The sequence below is a fragment of the Chiloscyllium plagiosum genome, unplaced genomic scaffold (genome assembly GCF_037043375.1).
Source record: "Chiloscyllium plagiosum isolate Xiang-an unplaced genomic scaffold, Cpla_swu_hap1 HiC_scaffold_22, whole genome shotgun sequence".
NCBI lineage: Eukaryota > Metazoa > Chordata > Chondrichthyes > Orectolobiformes > Hemiscylliidae > Chiloscyllium > Chiloscyllium plagiosum.
In genome coordinates, this window is record NW_028270160.1 from 4,950,249 (window position 1) to 4,973,409 (window position 23,161).

At 46.3% G+C, this 23,161-nt stretch overlaps 1 protein-coding gene across 1 annotated transcript in view; it reads right to left on the bottom strand.

Moving 5' to 3' along the window:
* The window catches only part of LOC122561354 (VPS10 domain-containing receptor SorCS1-like), a 1,223,550-nt gene that overhangs the window by 540,301 nt on the left and 660,088 nt on the right, over positions 1–23,161 (bottom strand). The window contains exon 3 of the mRNA XM_043713087.2: positions 13,019–13,118. Within this exon, the coding sequence (XP_043569022.2) occupies positions 13,019–13,118 (100 nt within the window). The remainder of the gene's footprint in view (positions 1–13,018; positions 13,119–23,161) is intronic.

The following is a 23,161-nucleotide window of genomic DNA, read 5'->3' on the forward strand; positions in this document are numbered from 1 at the left end:
CATAGCTACTGACAATCATGGGTGCACAAAGCAATATGTTCACAATGTGAGCCACTAATTGGCACTAAATCAACAATGTCACTCTGAAAGAGCCTGAGGATACTGGGAGGCAGATGGCAGGTTGCTGCAGTAGCAATTTATCGCCAGGACCCAGGATGAAGGCAGACCTAAAGAGTTGTACCTGAATGCTTGACGATGCTGCTTGATGGGTAATTAGAGACAGAAAAACTGCAGGTGCTTCCTGAAGAAGCATTATACCTGAAACATTGACTTCTCCACCTCCTGATGCTGTCTGGCTTGCTGTGTTCTTCCAGCCTCCTGCCTGTCTACTGATGGGTAATTGCAGATGGCCTACAGGAGTCTCAGAGATGAGAACCGCAGCTGTGTTTCAGCTTTATCTCTGATCAGTGTTGCCAATTGCACCTTTGGTACAAAGTGGTGGACAGTTAGTTTCACACACTGCAAATACAACTATGCTTCAAATAGAGAGAGAGAGACTTGGGGGTCATGGGAAGTAATATGTAAAGCCTTTTATTTCTTTGAATTATTCTGCCTCCCTCAATGAAATCTATAACAAAGTTAAATGCTTCACTAAAAATGTAAAAACTGAAGTGGACTGATCGCTTCACTTCCATTGATGAGTCCGACTGTGGACATCTAATGGAAATCCTTGTTGTCTGATTGGGCCAGACTTTGAAAGCCAAGGTCCAAACATTGAATAGAGTTCCTTTTTGTACTGTGACTTCACCTGAAAAATGATTGGATCCTTGCATCCTGGAGGCAATGTAAACTCTAGGCAGGAGAGGCGGAAGAAATTTCACTTTTATTGGTTTACATGGTCAAGAGTAGATCTTGTGCCTTGGTATTATGCTGGGTTATGTAGCATAGCCAAAACTTTTGATTTTGTCCAGTTTCTGACACTAAGTCCAGATAATTACAGAGGTCAAGCTGAAAATCTGATCCAACACCATAATCCCAGAGGAAAGAATGAGGTCTTTCCTGTCCCATTTCAAAGGAATTTGGATAATTGTTTCAGCCCAACAATTTGCATTTATATAGTGCCTTTAACACGGGAAATATCCTGGTGTTTCACAGGAGTACTGTCGAACAGAAAGCTCACACTAAGCCATAGAGGTGATATTAAGGCAGGTGATAAAACAGCTAGGTTCTAAGGAGTGCTTTGAAAGAGGAAAATGCAATGGAGAGGGAGAGAGGCTTTGCTAGGGTCTCCAGGTCTTAAAGGGACAAAGTCTTTCTTTATTCACTCGTGCGATGTGGGCGTGGCTAGCTGGGCAGCATTTGTCAGGGTGGAAGTGGGTACTGCAGATACCGGAAATTAGAGTCAAGATTAGAGTGGTGCTGGAAAAGCACAGCAGGTCAGGTAGCATCTGAGGAGTAGGAAAGTTGACGTTTCGGGCAAAAGCCCTTCATCAGGAATCCCTGATGAAGGGCTTTTGCCTGAAACATCGATTTTCCTGCTCCTCAGATGCTACCTGACCTGCTGTGCTTTTCCAGCACCACTCTAATCTGGGCAGCATTTATTACCCATTCCTAGTTATCTTTGAATTGAGTGGCTTGCTAGGCCATTTCAGAGGACAGTTGAGAGTCAATCACGTTGCTGTGGGTCTGGAGTCACATGTAGGCCAGACCAGGTAAGGATGGCAGATTTCCTTCCCTGAAGGATATCAGTGAACCAGATGGGTTTTTCCAACAATGGCTTCATGGTCATCAGTGGATCCTTAATTCCAGGTTCTTATTGAATTCAAATTCTGCCATCTGCCGGGACAGGATTTGAACCCGGGCTCCAGGAAAGTTAGCTGAGTTTCGAGATAACAGTCTAGCAATAATACCATTAGGCCTTCACCTTTTGGAATGAAGAACACTGATGCTTCATAAAAAGCAAGAATTAAAGGAGAGCGGAGATTTCAAGGGGTGGTGGGGCTGGATGGGGAAACTAGAATTATCGAGAATAAGGACGGGGGGAAGGGGCATCGTGTTTCTATGTCACCAGTCTCTAAAGCCACGCTGGAGGTTTGAGAATAGTGATAGAATTCTAGAAGAAGGACACAAATTGATGGAGTAAATGGACATATGGAGGAGATAAAACTGAAAGCTGAGATGTGTGAAATGTTAAGTGTTTGGAATGGAAGGATGAGGATAAGCAATGTAAAATAAAGGATACAATTTCAGAGGGATCTCTAGATACATACGAGCAAGTCATTAAAAATGGTGAGTCAGAGTGAAAAAGTGTTTTAAAAGGCATTCAGGCTTTATACCATGAGGAAAAACAATTAAGTTGTCATCTACCTTCATACAGTAACTGGAATCATGTCCAATTCTAGGGCTTGCACTATTGGAAATAGGCAGTTATTAGAGAAATTTCAGGAAACATTTCAGAGAATGGTTCTAGGATTGAGGGACCTCAATTAGGTGAATGCACTGGGGGGATGCAAAGGGGTAGGATAGGTTGTTAAAGAGTCATGCTTGATCAGATTTGCAGTAAGCCTCCTGACAAGGATCCCACAAAAAAAGCTGGATACATTTCACACATGGCCAGAAAAAGTAAGATTCAGTCTAATGATTCTGCATCTATTCTGTGGAGTTAGGTGAGTAGACTGGAGAAACGGGAATTGTTTTCCATAGAGAAGAGATTTTGCAAAGAACTTCAAAGTCACAAGGAGTCTTGCAGAGACCTGGTAGAGCTTTGAAGCATGAAATGGCTGCCTTCTGTGCAGTAACTATTCTGTAACTCGGTGTGCATTTTTATTTTCCTACATATGCCAATATTTCTGCTTGAGGATAAACTAGCTATTGGATGGACAGTGCAGTCAATTGAGAAGGTAAAGGCCAACATGATTGATCTTGCAATTAACAGAAAAAAAGACCCCTTCTCACTCGACCTACCTATAAATTAAAATTGATTAATAACAAATTGCTTGCCTGCGGTAAATACTGTTTTGATCTAAAGTGGCAAATAATAGCCTGAGGAATTAAGCATTCCGTGGTTCCCCCGTTGTAACCACAATGAGCAGTGATAAAGCAAAGCATTGTAAATGCTGGAGATCTGAAATAGAAACCAAAATCGTTGGAGAAACTCAACAGTTCTGGCAGCCATTGTGTAGAGAAAGTAGAGTTAATGTCTTGAGTCCAACATAACTCTCCCTTGGAGTTCCTAATGGATAAGCTCCATTGGCCAGTTCAAGAAAAATCAATGTCAAGTTACTGTTCCTAAAACAATGGGCCCCCAGTGACAGAAATTTGGCTTAAAAGCAAGATTAAATTAACTTTAAGTTAACTCTTAACTTCTGAACGTTAAAGCAAATAAACTTTCAAAAGAGCCAAAATTTTGAAGGATCTAGTTTAAAAAAGTCAATTAAATTTTAAGACTGCGGGGACCATAAGACCATAAGAGCGGAAGAAGAACAGTTGGCCATCTTGGCTGTTCTGCCATTTAATGAGACCATGTCTGATCTGATAATCCTCAGCTCCACATTTCTGCCTTTCCCCACTAATCCTTGATCTACGTTCTGAAGAAGGATCACTGGACTTGAAACATTAACTCTGCTTCTCTCCTCACAGATGCTGCTAGCCCTGTTGAGTTTCTCCAGCACTTTCTGTTTTTGTCTTGATTTCTTGACTGATTAATAATCTGTCTATGTCAGCATTGAATATGCTTCATGACTCAGCCTAGACAGTGCACTGTGGTAAAGAATTCCATAGATTCATTACCCACTGAAAGAAGAGATTCCTCCTCATCTTTAACTTAAATGTGTGAAGCCTTAGTGTGAGACGATAATCCCTGATCTGAAACTCTGCCAGAAGGGGAAACAATCTTTCCAACTAATAATATATAGAACAAGTTTCAACAATATTATGTTGTAATTCCTATAAAGTTAATAAAAACTACACATGATAGACAAATCAACACAGTGAAGAATAATTTTCTGAATAGGACTATTCTGTGCTATACCTTGGTCAATTCTAAGAATGAATTGTCAAGGGGAATATAACTCCATTTTTGTTTAGGTCATTGTATCCAGTATTCACTGGAAGACACTTTCAGTCACTCAAGTCTTTGTTCCATCAATAAAATATTTTGCACTTTCATCTCTGCCACTGCTTCAATGAAAGCTGTTTTACTGACCTTTCCCTTTGTTATTTCTCTGCAGAGTTTTTGATGCTTAGCAGAGGTCAAGGCAATTGCAACAAAACTAAAACTTTAGATTTTTCAATATCTTTTCAGGAGAACTTAGAGTTTATTCACATGCAAGTCTGAACATCCTGTCTCGTTTTTGCGGATCCAATTTTCTTTAGAGTAAATGGGGGGAGTAGGAGTTGAGTTGGAGAAGATCAGCACCAATCTAACTGAGTGGCAGCATACTAAAGGGGCTATTTGACCCATGAGGTGGAGGAGCCACTATTGGACCGGGGTGGACAAAGTCAGAAGTCACACGGCACCAGATTATAGTCCAACAGGTTTATTTGAAATCACAAACCTTCAGGACACTGCTCCTTCGTCGGGTGAAGTCACTTTGTGTGCCTTCTGACAATTTGAACCACTTCAGGTTCTGATTTCCCATAGCTTTTGGGGTTTTCAATTTATATTTTGAAGATGGAGTATTGGCCTTAAAAAATCTTTAAACCAGATCATTTAGGGTTAATTGTTAAGACAATGAGCAATTGAAGAAAGTGGAAAATTACATGGAAAGCAGGGGAAAGGTTGAGAAGGTGGGTGAGGGGGTGGGAGTGAGGTTGGTTGGTTGGTTGGTTGGTTAGCTAGCTCAGTTGTTTGGAAGGCTGGTTTGAAATGTAGAGTGATGTTAACAACCTTGGTTCAAATCCCACACTGACCACAAAGAACTCTCCTTCTCAACCTTTCCCCTTGCCTGAGGTGTGGGGACCTTTAGGTAAAACCACCAACCAGTCATCTGTGTCTAATGAGAAAGCAGACCTATGATCTGTTAAGACCGTGGCAACTTTATCATTCTATGGTTTTGTGTTCCTTTAATACTATGGCCATTGGATTTCTCTTGGATGATGATTAGTATACAGGGATTGCCTGATGAGCAAAATTTAAACAGGTTGGGAGTCCATTTACTGGAATTTAGACGAGTGAGGGATGATCTTGTTGAAACACACTGGATCCTTAAGGGGCTTGACAGGGTAAATACTAAGATAATGTTTCCCATCATGAGAGAGTCTAGGACTGGAAGGCATCATCTTAGAGTAAAAGGGCAACAATTAAAGACTGAGATGAGGAGGAATTTCTTCTCTTAGAGGGTTGTGAGTCTTTGGAACTCCTTGCCCCAGAGAGCTGTAGGAGTAGAGTCTTTTGTGTATATTCTGAGACAAATAGATTATTGATCAGTTGGGGAATCAAGGATTACAGGGAAAGGGAAGGAAAGTAATATCAAATCAGCTATGTCCTATTGAATGGCAGAGCAGGCTCGAGGGGCTGAATGGCCTACTCTTGCTCCTATTTCTATGATCTTTGAGCAACAGGAATTGAAATAGTAAATTCCAAAAGGTAGCTGGATAAATATTAAAACAGAAAAGAAATGAAAGGGATATTGAAGAAAAGCAGATGAGTGGAACTAATTAGTTAACTTACTCAAAGTGCTGCTCAGATCTGGCTTACCAAATGATCTCCCTCTGTGTTGTATTAGTCTATAATTTTACGAAGAGTATTTTCTACACTAAAACATTTTAGTTTGTTTTTACCCACTCAAGGGACACTGGCCTTGGGACCTGGGCCAGTATTTATTGTCCATCCTTAGCTGTCCTGCAGGAGGTGGCAGTGAGCTGCTTTTATACAGGTATTTTTTTAATTGAAAAATTAAACTTTATTCATAAAAGCAATTACCTATAAGGGTATCCAAAAAGGTTCTCATTCTATCTGTACAATCTTTCCAATGAGGAAAAAGGAACACAAATGATTCATTGGAATTTTACATCTCACATTTGTAACAGTGCAGTTGCAAATAACAGGAGCATTTTTAACTCCCGCAGGGAGAAAATACTTATATCTCGAGGCAATAGCGGGATCTGAAAACTGAACGGATCTGGTATACTGTGGCAGATAGAGGTCAGACAATGGTTTTGTGCTTTGGTATTCATTATTCCAGTCTGCATTTTGCAGCTGAGTTGTAGTATTATGGCAAAGTTTTTTTGAAAAAGCCCTTTATGTACGAATTATGCATATCTTTAAAATGTTATCAAGGCAACATAACACAGTGTAGTTTACAGTCAATGAAAGAGATTAAAGCAGCATCAGCTTGATGTTTGTTTCCACAACTCAAAGAGACAAGTTAGGCTTTTCAGAACATGTAAACCCCTCCCTGAGCGATATACCTCTGAAATTTTCATTCCTTAAACACATTGGAACAAAGGCTGAAATAAAGTACAGTTGCCAAGTGAGACCAAGCACAAGGTTTAATAATTCAAAGCTTTCACCCATCAGAATCCGTGTCATACAAATCTCCCTGACTCACTAAGAGATGTTAGTCACCGCTGTCTGGGGAAGGAAATGGTCTCATTGATTCTTTTTGTTATTTCATGCAAATAGCAACAAACACAGTGAACATTGGAGGAGTCAACAGGTCTGGCAGCATCAGTAGTGAGAGAGAGCAGAGTTCACATTTTGAGTCCAATACGACACATTTTCAGAACTGGTAGTATTGATTTTTTCTACATGTATATTTTTAACAGAGACAGAGTCAAGTACTAAAAATCAAAATGTTATTAATGGTGGAGAAAGGGTAAAAGAGATGTAAAATGGGTTTAGATTAAGTTGTGTTAGGGAAAGAATGGATTCTATTTGCTAATAACATTATATTCCTTGGAGCAGAGAAGCTTAAGAGGTGATCTTATTGAGATGTTCAAAATTATGAACAATTTTAACTGACAGTTGATATGTCAGTAACTAGGCAGCACAATTTCAAGATTGTCAGTGAGAGAGATAGGAGTGAGATAAGGAGAAATGTCGTTAATCAGAGAATCATTCAGATTTGGAATGCGCTGCCTGGGAGAGTGGTGGAGGGGGATTCCACAGAAAATTTCAAAAGAGAGCTGGAGATATATTTGAAACGGATGAAGTTAGAGGGCTACAGAGAAAATGCTGGAGACTGGAACCAGCTGGGTGTGTCTTTCAGGAGCTCGCACAGACACAATGGGTTGAAGGACTCTATCTGGACTGGAACATTTTATGGTTCTATGAATCTAAAATTAAGCTGTGCAGGGGAGGGGGTTGAAGGATGTTCACTGAGGACAGAGATGTGGTTGTGAAAGCACGTTTTAGCTCACCGCTGATGGGTACATTTTCCCCAAGATCCCATGATGGGACAAAACAATGATGCAGATAGTATAATCAGAACTGAGATCCCCATTTTAGCAATCTGACAGGGGACTTCAAACGAAACCACACAAATTCAATCCTCCTCTTCAGAAAGAAGACCAGTCTACGTTTCTTATTGTCATGGAATATCTTATGGGAGTACACAAGCACCTGATTATTATGCAAGCTAAGAATCAATCAATTGGTACACGCCAGTTCCTACAAATAGCAGCATCGAGATAAATGACCAGATCAACTCTTTCAGATAATGTGTCACATGAAGGAAGAATATTGGCCAGATTTGACAGTAAAACCCCCTGCTGTTCTCCTCTCAGAGCCAAACATGTCAAAGAACGCAGCCAAATGTTTCCTTCAAAAAATGGCAATGCTTAACATTACAATGCTTGCTCATCCGACACTGCGCTGGAGGGTCACCTTCCCCCTATACTGTACTGGAGGGTCACCTTCCCCCTATACTGTACTGGAGGGTCACCTTCCCCCTATACTGTACTGGAGGGTCAGCCTCCCACTATACTGTACTGGAGGGTCACCTTCCCCCTATAATGTACTGGAGGGTCACCCTCCCCCTATACTGTACGGGAGGGTCACCTTCCCTCTATACTGTACTGGAGGGTCACCTTCCCCCTATACTGTACTGGAGGGTCACCTTCCCCCTATACTGTACTGGAGGGTCACCTTCCCCCTATAATGTACTGGAGGGTCACCCTCCCCCTATACTGTACTGGAGGGTCACCTTCCCTCTATACTGTACTGGAGGGTCACCTTCCCCCTATACTGTACTGGAGAGTCACCTTCCCTCTATACTGTACTGGAGGGTCACCTTCCCCCTATACTGTACTGGAGAGTCACCTTCCCTCTATACTGTACTGGAGGGTCACCTTCCCCCTATACTGTACTGGAGGGTCACCTTCCCCCTATACTGTACTGGAGAGTCACCTTCCCCCTATACTGTACTGGAGGGTCACCTTCCCCCTATACTGTACTGGAGAGTCAGCCTCCCCCTATACTGTACTGGAGGGTCACCTACCCCCTATATTGTACTGGAGGGTCACCTTCCCCCTATACTGTACTGGAGGGTCACCTTCCCCCTATACTGTACTGGAGGGTCAGCCTCCCCCTATACTGTACTGGAGGGTCACTTTCCCCCTATACTGTACTGGAGAGTCACCTTCCCCCTATACTGTACTGGAGGGTCACCTTCCCTCTATACTGTACTGGAGGGTCACCTTCCCCCTATACTGTACTGGAGGGTCAGCCTTCCCCTATACTGTACTGGAGGGTCACCTTCCCCCTATACTGTACTGGAGGGTCACCTTCCCCCTATACTGTACTGGAGAGTCAGCCTCCCCCTATACTGTACTGGAGGGTCACCTTCCCCCTATACTGTACTGGAGGGTCACCTTCCCCCTATACTGTACTGGAGGGTCACCTTCCCCCTATACTGTACTGGAGGGTCACCTTCCCCCTATAATGTACTGAACGGTCACCTTCCCTCTATACTGTACTGGAGGGTCACCTTCCCCCTATACTGTACTGGAGGGTCACCCTCCCCCTATACTGTACTGGAGGGTCACCTTCCCCCTATAATGTACTGGAGGGTCAGCCTCCCCCATTACTGTACTGGAGGGTCACCTTCCCCCTATACTGTACTGGAGAGTCACCTTCCCCCTATAATGTACTGGAGGGTCACCTTCCCCCTATACTGTACTGGAGGGTCACCTTCCCCCTATAATGTACTGGAGGGTCAGCCTCCCCCTATACTGTACTGGAGGGTCACCTTCCCCCTATACTGTAATGGAGAGTCAGCCTCCCCCTATAATGTACTGAACGGTCAGCTTCCCCCTATACTGTACTGAACGGTCACCTCCCCTCTATACTGTACTGGAGAGTCACCTTCCCCCTATACTGTACTGGAGAGTCAGCCTCCCCCTATAATGTACTGGAGGGTCACCTTCCCCCTATACTGTACTGGAGGGTCACCTTCCCCCTATACTGTACTGGAGGGTCACCTTCCCCCTATATTGTACTGGAGGGTCAGCCTCCCCCTATACTGTACTGGAGGGTCACCCTCCCCCTATACTGTACTGGAGGGTCACCTTCCCCCTATATTGTACTGGAGGGTCAGCCTCCCCCTATACTGTACTGGAGGGTCACCCTCCCCCTATACTGTACTGGAGGGTCACCTTCCCTCTATACTGTACTGGAGGGTCACCTTCCCCCTATACTGTACTGGAGGGTCACCTTCCCCCTATACTGTACTGGAGAGTCACCTTCCCCCTATACTCTACTGGAGGGTCACCTTCCCCCTATACTCTACTGGAGGGTCACCTTCCCCCTATACTGTACTGGAGGGTCACCTTCCCCCTATACTGTACTGGAGGGTCACCTTCCCCCTATACTGTACTGGAGAGTCACCTTCCCCCTATAATGTACTGGAGGGTCACCTTCCCCCTATACTGTACTGGAGGGTCACCTTCCCCCTATAATGTACTGGAGGGTCAGCCTCCCCCTATACTGTACTGGAGGGTCACCTTCCCCCTATACTGTACTGGAGGGTCACCTTCCCCCTATACTGTACTGGAGGGTCAGCCTCCCCCTATACTGTACTGGAGGGTCACCTTCCCCCTATACTGTACTGGAGGGTCACCTTCCCTGTATACTGTACTGGAGGGTCACCTTCCCCCTATATTGTGTTGGAGGGTCACCTTCCCTCTATACTGTACTGGAGGGTCACCTTCCCTCTATACTGTACTGGAGGGTCACCTTCCCCCTATACTGTACTGGAGGGTCACCTTCCCTCTGTACTGTACTGGAGGGTCACCTTCCCCCTATACTGTACTGGAGGGTCACCCTCCCCCTATACTGTACTGGAGGGTCACCTTCCCTCTATACTGTACTGGAGGGTCACCCTCCCCCTATACTGTACTGGAGGGTCAGCCTCCCCCTATACTGTACTGGAGGGTCACCTTCCCCCTATACTGTACTGGAGGGTCACCCTCCCCCTATACTGTACTGGAGGGTCACCTTCCCTCTATACTGTACTGGAGGGTCACCTTCCCCCTATACTGTACTGGAGAGTCACCTTCCCCCTATACTCTACTGGAGGGTCACCTTCCCCCTATACTGTACTGGAGGGTCACCTTCCCCCTCAACTGTACTGGAGGGTCAGCCTCCCCCTATACTGTACTGGAGGGTCACCTTCCCCCTATACTGTACTGGAGGGTCACCTTCCCCCTATAATGTACTGGAGGGTCAGCCTCCCCCTATAATGTACTGAACGGTCACCTTCCCCCTAAAATGTACTGGAGGGTCAGCCTCCCCCTATAATGTACTGAACGGTCACCTTCCCCCTATACTGTACTGGAGGGTCACCTTCCCCCTATACTGTACTGGAGGGTCACCCTCCCCCTATACTGTACTGGAGGGTCACCTTCCCTCTATACTGTACTGGAGGGTCACCCTCCCCCTATACTGTACTGGAGGGTCACCTTCCCCCTATACTGTACTGGAGAGTCTCCTTCCCCCTATACTGTACTGGAGGGTCACCTTCCCTCTATACTGTACTGGAGGGTCACCTTCCCTCTATACTGTACTGGAGGGTCACCTTCCCCCTATACTGTACTGGAGGGTCACCTTCCCTGTATACTGTACTGGAGGGTCACCTTCCCCCTATACTGTACTGGAGGGTCACCTTCCCTGTATACTGTACTGGAGGGTCACCTTCCCCCTATATTGTGTTGGAGGGTCACCTTCCCTCTATACTGTACTGGAGGGTCACCTTCCCTCTATACTGTACTGGAGGGTCACCTTCCCCCTATACTGTACTGGAGGGTCACCTTCCCTCTGTACTGTACTGGAGGGTCACCTTCCCCCTATACTGTACTGGAGGGTCACCCTCCCCCTATACTGTACTGGAGGGTCACCTTCCCTCTATACTGTACTGGAGGGTCACCCTCCCCCTATACTGTACTGGAGGGTCACCTTCCCCCTATACTGTACTGGAGGGTCACCTTCCCCCTATACTGTACTGGAGAGTCACCTTCCCCCTATACTGTACTGGAGGGTCACCTTCCCTCTATACTGTACTGGAGGGTCACCTTCCCCCTATACTGTACTGGAGGGTCACCTTCCCTCTATACTGTACTGGAGGGTCACCTTCCCTGTATACTGTACTGGAGGGTCACCTTCCCCCTATACTGTACTGGAGGGTCACCTTCCCTGTATACTGTACTGGAGGGTCACCTTCCCCCTATATTGTGTTGGAGGGTCACCATCCCCCAAAATATTGTATTAGAGGGTGAGCCTCCCCGTATACTGTACTGGAGGGTCACCCTCCCCCTATATTGTGTTGGAGGGTCTCTCTCCCCCTATACTCTACTGGAGGCTCACCCTCCCCCTATATTGTGTTGGAGGGTCACCCTCCCCCTATACTGTACTGGAGGGTCACCCTCCCCCTATACTGTACTGGAGGGTCACCCTCCCCCTATATTGTACTGGAGGGTCACCCTCCTTTCGGCACTCAGTAGTGTATAAACTTGCAAGGTTCTGCCTCACGGTTTTGAGGAAACACTCTCTTGCCTTTGAGATTACAGGGATATTCCCCTCAAAATCTTTATCCTGCTAACTCACTGAAGCAGTTGTCCTATTTTATAAGTTTGTTAAGTGAGCTACTGCACATAGCTGATAATAATTAATTAGCTGGTGTATGTTCATGACTACTGATACACATTCGGTCTGACTCGTCACAAAGACAACAGAAGTGAAGTCCCTGGGACCTGTCACTGTAAAACACCAGTGATTGAAATTCCCAACTCCAGGTTACAGGAGCACCATAATCAAGGTGAGTTATGCCTGTCTAGGTTGGACAATACCAGATCCACATGTTTGTACAATATGGCGCTGACGTTTACTGATGCATAACGCTCCCATCAAGTTATTATGCCCCATTTTTGACAGGTAACAATAGGTGTATATTTAATATCTAATGGGACACAATACCTTTCCTGTACAGCATTCCCGTGTCATTGTATAATCAGACACTTTGACATTGTGGAATAATGCACTCTGGTCATTGCGATTACCTTGACCATTATCACAATGCCCACAAATCCTTATTCCTAGTTTGGTCAAGACTCTCTTCCATTTGTACAGGCAGAACAGCCAACCTCAGTCAAGTACACTGTGCAGTCACATTAATCTGACAACATCACAACAGGCCTCTTTCTTTGCAACAATGTGCAATGCTTTTATATGTGAACTATAGCACATGAAAGAGCATTGTTCTTCCACACCACGCATTAGACTTAGTGCATAAATGTATGAAAACTGCCGTACACTATTGGATAAAGGCATTCCGGAGTAATCAGGGAAGTAATATAATGCCATATGTTGTAGAAATAGATCTACGACAGCCAACTCTGTAGAGAAAGTGGACAGCTAGTTTCCTTCCTCTCTCAGTTCCTGTTAATAAGATGGGCAGTAGAGTGAATAGACAGCAGTAATTCTTCTCTAGAAAGCAGTGCTGTGAATTAATGACAGCGACTTCACTTCACAAGGTGTCAAGGGCATTGTCTACCTCTGTGGATGTATATATTGCTTGAAGGGGGAGGCTCTTGGCCCCTCTCCCCTCCACAGTCTTTGTGTTTTGGGAATGAATTGTTTTACCTTCCTTTTGTTGGTAGGACAGACGTACAGGTAACTCAGCACAGTTTTCAGGCCCACTTTATCATTGAGTTTCTCATATGTCGTTCCATAATCAGTCGACCTGAAATTAAAATTTGAAAAGAAAAATGAAATGGTTTCGGCATTTATGGTGCCATTAGCCCTGACTTATGATTTGTTTACTTACATGAAAGCAGTTTATAATATGGAGCTATAACACTGGGTAATTCATATTCACAATAATGTTCTGGCTCTCTGGAGCATTAACTGTTGTATAAAATATGTATTCTTAATGCTAATCTATTGTCAAAGTAAAGCTGTTAATCAGAGTTGGAGTTCCAACAGAGTTTGCTTCCTTAAACAGCTACACAATGTACGGAATGGCTGATTCAGTCACAGCAGACCCTGAACAAAATATTTAACATCCATCAATTATTGCAGTCTACCATTTTCCCAATCACTTTTCTCACTTCTCAAAGAATACGAAGACTGTCGAGGTAATTTATTATCATTGTTCTGTGATACCTTCACTTCACGGCAACTTCATTAAAACTTTTATAAAATTAACTGAAAGCCATTTGCTATGAACTGTGCTATCACTTTTGAATTATTCACTTGTTCTTTTAAGAATCATACAGTCATACAGTACAGAAGAGGCCCTTTGGCCCATCAAGCCTGCACCAATAGAAAACTACTTTAAATCTACACTCGTCCCACTTTCCAGCACTTGGCCCATAACCTTGAATGTTATGACATTTCAAGTGCTCATGCAAATACTTTCTGAACATTGTGAGATTTCCCACCTCAATCTCCCTCCCAGACAGTGCATTCCAGACACCCATCACATTTGACCCTTTCTAAACTTCCTGCCTTTCACCTTAAAATAATGCCCCCTCATTATTGACTCCTCAATATAGGGGAAGAGCTGCTTCTGTTCCACACTGTCCAAGCCCCTCATGCATGATCTTCTACTCCTCAGTCAGGATTCCCAGCCCATCCAACTTTCTCTGCTCGAAAGAAAACTTATCCAGCTTATCCAGCTCTCTCTATGGTTGGACTGCTCCATCCCAGGCAACATCCTGGTGAATCTCGTCTGCGCCCCTTCCAGTGAAATCACACCCCAGCTCAGCACGAGACAGGTAGAGGAGGGTTGCTGTTTTGCAACAACCTTTTGCTGTTTGGAATGGGGCAATAGGTGACAGTGTGGTTTATACAACACAGCCATTGACAACAGGGCTGATGAAGCACTCAGGGTCTGAGCTAAAGGGTGAACAGAACTCAAAGAATCATTTCAAACTTGTCATGCTAACTCTGCTTCTGTCTTCACAGAGGCTTCCAGTGACTTCCTCCAGCATTTTCTGTGTTTCATCGCTACCTCCTGATGTCAGGCCCCCGATCAGGCACAGCACTGCGTCTCTTTGAATAAGGGACCCATCTACCTTGGAGAAGACATGCACACCAACGTGGCACCAGGTCAGCCTGCAGCTGGGTTAATCTCAGTCATGGAGGGATCAGGCATTTCAATGCCCATTACTTGGCTGCCTAAGGCTCCCAGCTAGCGTTAGGGTGTGACTGGAAGAATGAGCCTTCCTCTTGGAATTTAACTCCAACACAGGACAAGGTGATGGGGTCTGCCAATATCTTATCCCAGTGAAATGCCCTCTCTACATCTGATCACCCCTCAGGAGAGTCTACCCGAGATGCCTGTGGTGGGGAAAGTGATAGGTCAGACAGGAGGTGGAGCGGATAGGTGGGAAGGAAGATGGACAGATCAAGAGAGTGGTGCCGAGTTGGACAGTTGGATCTGGGTTAAGGAGGAGAGAGGGAAATGTGCAAACTGGTGGAATCCATATTGATGCCATGTGGTTGGAGAGTCCCAAGGTGGAAGATGAGGCGTTCTTCCTCCAGGCGATGAATGGTTAGGGTTTGGCGATGGAGGAGGCCCAGGACCTGCATGTCCTTGGTGGAGTGGGAGGGGGAGTTGAAGTGTTCAGCCACAGGATAGTGGGTTTGGTTGGTGCGGGTATTTCCAGAATGTTCTCTGAAACAATCCGCAAGTTGACGCTCTGTCTCCATGTAATTCACTCGATGCCTGGAGGAAGAACATTTCATCTTCCACTTTGGGATGAATGTGCATTTCACCAGTTTCCTCATTTCCCCTCCCCCACCATATCCCAGTCCCAAGCCTGTCCACCTTTCTTCCTACCTAACTGCTCCATCTTCCTCTCTGACATATTACCATTATCCCCACCTTCATCTACCTATTACATTTCCACCCCCCTCCCATTTATCTCTCCACCCCCCTTTGCTTGAAACGCCGACTCTCCTGCTCCTTGGATGCTGCCTGACCTGCTGTGCTTTTCCAGCACCACACTCTCGATTCTGTCTCCAGCATCTGCAGTCCTCACTTTCTCCTACCCTAGATGTCTGCATTAAAAACTGCCAAGTTGTGGTGGAGGTGCCTCTACTCTGCTCATTGAGTAGACTTTACCTCATGACCTTAATTTCTTTTGTATTCATTCACAGGATGTGGGAACATGGGCCAGGCTAGCATTTATTGTCCATCCCTAATTACCAGAGGGCAGTTAAGAGTTAACCACATTGCTGTGGGTCTGGAGTCACACATAGGCCAGACCTGGTAAGGATGGTAGTTTTCTTCCCTGAAGGACATTCATGAACCAGATGGAGTTTTCTGACAACTGGCAAATAGATTCATGGTCATCAGTAGAGTCTTAATTCCAGACCTTTTTTGAATTCAAATTCCACCATCTGCCCTGGCAAGATATGTACCCAGGTCTCTGAATTAATAGACCAGCAATAATATCACTAGGCAATTGCCTCTCCTAAAAACAGGACAGCCTGCTCCTTTAGTTACATTACCAATCTCCACATGGAGAATTAATTGCTTTTATTGAGAGACTTCAGCTTGAGGGCTGGTGACTTGAAACAGTGAGCTGTGTTGTTGCATTTTTGTCAAGGTGCTGGTTAAATCATTCTGTTTGCTAATTGCTGAGTAAATTTGGTTCCCTGAAACATAGACTCAGTGACTGCATGCCCTACAGCCTCCAATCCAATGGTTAGTGCAGTGTGACCAGGTGGCCAAGATAGTGCAATCAATTGGTTGGCACATTGGTGTCAATAAACAGAGCGAGGGAAACAGTCCGAGCCCCTGGAAGAGCAAACACTGCATTGGAAACCCAGCAACCTGTCAGTTAGTGGAGCTTTTATTCATTTGCAACAGCTCCCTGCATTTCCTCTCCAGTTAGAGTGAGCAGGCTGTGGGCTATTTCAGCGCCTGAACTCCCTGAAGCACATTCCCACTTCCTCATCTGACCAACACTCATCCTGATCTCATTGCAATGTCACACCCAGTCCCTCACAGCAGCAGGATACAGGCGGTCACACTGTGGGCCAAAATACAAGTCAGCCACATTCATGCCACCATTTATGAATGTCCTCAGCTGATTCCTAGAAGGAGCTGGAGGTGATTAAAAGGTACGCTGTGTTGATCTTGACTATGTCTCTGATGGGGGTGGTCATTAGATGGGGAAAGGAAGTGTAAACCCAAGGCCAGGGGTGGAGGGGAGGTTAGATGGATACTGTGCCCTGATGAGCAGCAGAGTGGTCAGTCTGTCAGGGGTTATTTTATCAGTGATGGTGGGTCTATATCACATGGAGAGGTTACAAGGCGTACCCTGCCTGCTCTTTGGTTCTGTCACATGTCGATAGCACAGCCTGACCTCGATATCCTGTTCAGGGTATCACCTCCCACAAACAGACAGTCCTGAGGGTGGGGAGAGAGGGGGAACAGGCAGCCCCGAGGGTGGGGAGAGAGGGGAAGCAGGCAGCCCCGAGGGTGGGGAGAGAGGGGAAGCAGGCAGCCCCGAGGGTGGGGAGAGAGGGGAAGCAGGCAGCCCCGAGGGTGGGGAGAGAGGGGGAACAGGCAGCGCCGAGGGTGAGGAGAGAGGGGGAACAGGCAACACCGAGGGTGGGGAGAGAGGGGGAACAGGCAACACCGAGGGTGAGGAGAGGGGGGAAACAGGCAACACCAAGGGTGGGGAGAGAGGGGGAACAGGCAACACCAAGGGTGGGGAGAGAGGGGGAACAGGCAACACCGAGAGTGAGGAGAGGGGGGAAACAGGCAACACCGAGGGTGGGGAGAGAGGGGGAACAGGCAACACCAAGGGTGGGGAGAGAGGGGGAACAGGCAACACCGAGGGTGAGGAGAGAGAGGGAACAGGCAACACCAAGGGTGAGGAGAGGGGGGAAACAGGCAACACCGAGGGTGGGGAGAGAGGGGGAACAGGCAACACCAAGGGTGTGGAGAGAGGGGGAACAGGCAACACCGAGGGTGAGGAGAGAGAGGGAACAGGCAACACCAAGGGTGAGGAGAGGGGGGAAAGAGGCAACACCGAGGGTGGGGAGAGAGGGGGAACAGGCAACACCGAGGGTGAGGAGAGAGAGGGAACAGGCAACACCAAGGGTGAGGAGAGATGGGGAAACAGGCAACACCGAGGGTGGGGAGAGAGGGGGAACAGGCAACACCAAGGGTGAGGAGAGAGGGGGAACAGGCAGCGCCGAGGGTGAGGAGAGAGGGGGAACAGGCAACACTGAGGGTGAGGAGAGAGGGGGAACAGGCAACACCGAGGGTGAGGAGAGGGGGGAAACAGGCAACACCAAGGGTGGGGAGAGAGGGGGAACAGGCAACACCGAGGGTGATGAGAAAGGGGGAACAAGCAACGCCAAGGGTGAGGAGAGGGGGGAAACAGGCAGCCCCAAGGGTGAGGAGAGAGGGGGAACAGGCAACACCAAGGGTGGGGAGAGAGGGGAAACAGGCAACACTGAGGGTGAGGAGAGAGGGGGAACAGGCAACAACAAGGGTGGGGAGAGAGGGGAAACAGGCAACACCAAGGGTGGGGAGAGAGGGGGAACAGGCAACACTGAGGGTGAGGAGAGAGGGGGAACAGGCAGCGCCGAGGGTGAGGAGAGAGGGGGAACAGGCAACACTGAGGGTGAGGAGAGAGGGGGAACAGGCAACACTGAGGGTGAGGAGAGAGGGGGAACAGGCAACACCGAGGGTGAGGAGAGGGGGGAAACAGGCAACACAGAGGGTGAGGAGAGAGGGGGAACAGGCAGCGCCGAGGGTGAGGAGAGAGGGGGAACAGGCAACACCAAAGGTGAGGAGAGAGGGGGAACAGGCAACACAGAGGGTGAGGAGAGAGGGGGAACAGGCAACACCGAGGGTGAGGAGAGGGGGGAAACAGGCAACACAGAGGGTGAGGAGAGAGGGGGAACAGGCAGCGCCGAGGGTGAGGAGAGAGGGGGAACAGGCAGCGCCGAGGGTGAGGAGAGAGGGGGAACAGGCAACATCAAGGGTGGGGAGAGAGGGGGAACAGGCTGTGCCGATGGCAGGTGGTGAGGGTGAGGTCAAACCCATGTTGGGAGTGTGAGTCCGGCACGGTGCTTACAGACTGTGATGTCAACCTGTTAACTGTGTTTTCTTTGTTTTCCTGTGTTTTAGTCAGAAGGCTTGGAGTATTTCACTTCTGAGCTTGTTTCCTTTGTTTTTCTGCTTTTGCCCAGGATTCTGAGCCTGGGTACAATTGTACCGAAGGTGGCGCCCTCAGTGGCAGCTTGAAAACTGTTCACTGGAGATAAAGAGTGGAGCTGAGAAAAGCATAGCAGGTTAGTCTGGCGAAGGTTTCCATCCTGAAACATCGACTCCCCTTCTCCTCTGATGCTGCTTGACCTGCTACGCCTTTTCCAGCTCCACTCTTGATCCAGTCTGACTCTCCAGCATCTGTAGTCCTCAATATCTCCAACCTTTCACTGCACTCATGTGAGTGAGGACATGTGACGATAAAAGTTAATTCCAATTCAAACCACCTCCAAAGCAGAAAAAGCACATTCCTGGGACCAAGCCCTTTAGCAAAAACTATTTACTTAGGCAAGGAAGTCGTTGGCAGAATTCCAAGTTTTGTCTTTGCCAACCAATTCCATGCCCCAGTGAAGTTGGCTATAATCTCCCCTTACCCTGCTCGGCCTGAATCAAGGACACAATGTCTTCTGCCTGAGTTGTATGATCAGCCATGTTCATATTGAATGGCAGAGCAGGTTCGAAGGTCTGAATGGTCTACTTCTGCTCCTATTTTCTTTGTATCTATGTCTATGTTTCAGAATTAAGGACTGAGTTAATTCTGCGTTAGAGTCATAGAGATGTACAGCATGAAAACAGACCCCTTCAGTCCAACCCGTCCATGCCGACCAGATATCCCAAACCAATCTAGTCCCTGTCAGCACTTGGCCCATATCCCTCTAAACCCTTCCTATTCATATACTCATCCAGATGCCTTTTAAGTGTTGTCATTGTACCAGCCTCCACCACTTCCCCTGGCAACTCATTCCATACACATACCACCCTCTCATCCTAAACCTATGCCCTCTAGTTCTGGACTCCCCCACCCCAGGGAAAAGGCCTTGTCTTTTTACACTATCCATGCCTCTCATGATTTTATAAATCTCTATAAGGTCACCCCTCAGCCTCCGACATTCCAGGGAAAACAGCCCCAGCCTGTTCAGCCTCTCCCTATAACTCAAATCCTCCAACGCTGGCAACATCCTTTTAAATTCTTTCGAACCCTTTCAAGTTTCACAACATCCTTCCGATAGGAGGGAGACCAGAATTGCACACAATATTCCAGTTAGATTGGTAGTTAGTGTGAATTTAACGTGTGTAAATGTTAGAGCCGGCTGTCCTACGCTAACCAGATTGACAGGTTTCTGTCAGTTCTTGACTCAAAGCAGATTCTGATATTTTATCCGCCCACCCGTGGAGACATTTAAGCGACTCTTGGATAGGCACATGGAAGATAGTACAATGAAGGTTATGTAGGTTAGTTTGATCTTAGAGTAGGATAAAAGGTGAGCACAACATTGAGGGCCGAAGGGCCTGTACTGTGTTGTACTGTTCTATGTTTTAAAACCACACACAGGCAGGTTAAAAACTCAGCCTAGTGAACCCTCATTAAAGGCAAGGCATCTGCAAATTTGCTGCATTAAACCTGCTATCACTGCTGCCACTTAGACAGTGAACTGACAGGGGTGGGGAAGTCCCTGGTGACCCTGCAATAGTCTGATTTATGGACTTAAAGACTCCATCCGCAGTTCAATTTACAAGTTTTGAAGAAAAACTGTAGGAAATTACTTTGCCTACCAGCTGGGAGATTTATCGTGATTTCATTACCTTGGTAAATTAGTCAGAAGTTTATTATTGCGGTCAGATTTAATGAATCCATTTAAAATATAGCTTGTCGTGATAACCTTTCAAACCAAGTGCAAAAATATATCTGCCAGGTCTGTTTAGTGGTGTTTAAGGAACCATCAGTTGATTGAAACGATGATGTTGCTTTTTGAGTGTTGAGGCTTGATCAAGATAAAGGTCTTTTAAATAAATAGAAGCAAAATGCGGCAGATGCTAGAAATTTGAAATAAAGACAGAAAATGATGAGAAAACTCAGCAAGTCTGGGACCTTCTGTGGAGAGAGATTGAGAGAGGATATTTCGAGTCAAATATGACGTATATATCATGGCACGGTGGCTCATTGGTTACCTTTGCTGCCTCAGCGATGGAGAGTGACAATTCCCGGCCTGGTGCAGTGGCCTCTCACAATGGTCTCCCAATGTGGCGTGTCACGGGCACAGTCTGGAGTCAGGGCCTTTGTTTTGGTTCATTTTTGTGATATGTGGGTGTTGTTGATTGGTCCCAGCATTTATTACCCGTCCCTAGTTACCCTGAAGGCGTTGGTGAGCTGCCTCCTTGATCCGCTGCAGTCCATGTGCTGTGGGTTGACCCACAATGCCCTTAGGGAGGGAATTCCAGGACTGTGACCCAGTGACAGTGAGGGAAAGGCAATATTTTTCCAATTCAGGATGGTGAGAGGCTTGGAGGGGACCTTGCAGGGGGTGGTGTTCCCATGTCTCTGCTGCCCCTTGTCCTCTGCTAGGTGTGGACTGGAAGCTGGGTACCAGTGTGGTCTTTTGTATCGAGTTTTTATTTCTGTAATGCTGAACATTTTATTTCTTTGTTGTCTAAGAACTTGTAACTAAAGAACCTGTGTATAGGTACTTTTGTATCCAAGTCAGCGCTGTAATTGGTGATGTATAAACTTTTCACTGTACTCATTGAGTGCATTTGAAAATAAAGGCAATGCTATTCTAATCTATTCTATTCTATTCACTGCGCCAGAGACCTGTGTTTGATTCATCTCACATGTCTGTCTGTGAACAGTGTGCACCTTCTCCGCGTGTCTGCGTGGGTTTCCTCCCACAGTCCAAAGATGTGCAGATTAGGTGGATTGGCCATGCTAAGTTCTCCCTAGAGTCCAGGGATGTGCAGGCTTAGTGGCTTAGCCATGGGAAATACAGGGTTACAGGGATAGAGGGGAGATGTGGGTTTGGGTCAAAAGCACTTTAGATGGTCAGTTCAGACTCAATGGGCCAAATGGCCTCTTGCAGCACTGTAGCGATTCTATGACTGCTCTGTAGGAGTGATATTCTACTCAAAATGTTAACTCTGTTTTTCTCTCTCTGCAGATGCTGTCTGACCTGCTGAGTTTCTCCAACAACTCCTGTGTTTTTTATTTAAGATCCTTTCGGTTCAGTTTGAATCCTGCTTCAAGACGTTCTCTATTACCTGTCCAGGAACCAGGAAGACCAGCTTGTTCTTGGGGTTTAGGCAAGAGTTCTCAGAAATGGAAATGTGTTCCTAACATGCATATGAAGAGCCCACCTTCTCAACCTCACGCCTCTCCAACGGCAGAGTGACGCTCAGTTTAAAGTCACCATCAGTCTCTCTTTCTCTCTCTCTCTCTCTCTATGAAAAGAGTGGCCCTATGTTCCTGTGGAACCACAACAAACCTATCTTCCATTGAATAGCCATTGTATAAAGATGAACTGCAAAGATTATCAGGACATCTTATTGGACAGAGACCAAATAGAAACTGCAGCTTTACATAGAAGTATAATGAAAAAGCAAATTTACAGCAGCCCGTAAACATTGATAACTACCCCTCTGTGCTATAAAAGCACTAACTGTATTTTTGTCTAACTTTAGTCTGAATGGCTAGTATTGTGCAGTTGATTAAAAGCAATGCATGGGTAATGATTCCCTTGCATTTTCAGCCACATGACACAGCAAATAAATAAACTGATGCATATAGACATTGCAGACCAATAAAGCCAAGTCAGCTGTTCAAAAAAAAAGGAGATACTGTGGGATAAACACTGGTCAATTTACATCAAGAAATTCAAAGTGCCTGTGATGGCTCTATGAGATACACAAGAAGGCTGTGGTCAGATCGTATTTGGAATACTGTGAGCAGTTTTGGGCCTCATATTTAACGAGAGACGTGCTGGTATTGCAGGGAGGCCAGAGGAAGTTTACAAGAATGATCCTGGGTATGAAGGGCTTGTCACTTACGGACTTTGGATCTATACTTGATGGAGTTTAGAAGGATAAGGGGAGAATCTGATTGAAACTTACGGAATACTGAGATGCCTGGGTAGGGTGGACACGGAGATGATATTTCCAGTAGTAGGAGAAACTAGGACCTGAGGTCAGAGCCTCAAAGTGAAGGGATGATCCTTTAGAACTAAGATGAGGAGGAATTTCTTCAGTCTGAAGGTGGTGAATCTGTGCAATACATTGCCGGATAAAGCTGTGGACATTAGTCATTGAGTTGTACAGTCATAGAAGTCATAGAGGAGAAAGTGAGGTCTGCAGATGCTGGAGATCAAAGTTGAAACTTTATTGCTGGAACAGCACAGCAGTTCAGGCAGCATCCAGGGAACAGGAGATTCGACGTTTCGGGCACAGGCCCTTCTTCAGGAAGTCATAGAGTAATGCAGCATGGAAACAGACTCTTTGGCCCAACCTGGTCCATGCTGACCACAGTGCCCATGCTGACCACGGTGCCCACATTGATCATGTTGACCACGCTGCTCACGGTGCCCATGTGCCCATGGTGCCCACTCAACTAGTTCCAATTACCCACATTTGGACCATATCCCTCTAATCCTTCCCATCTATGTACCTATCCAAATGTTTTTAAATGTTGCTATTGTACCTGTATTAACCACTTTCTCTGG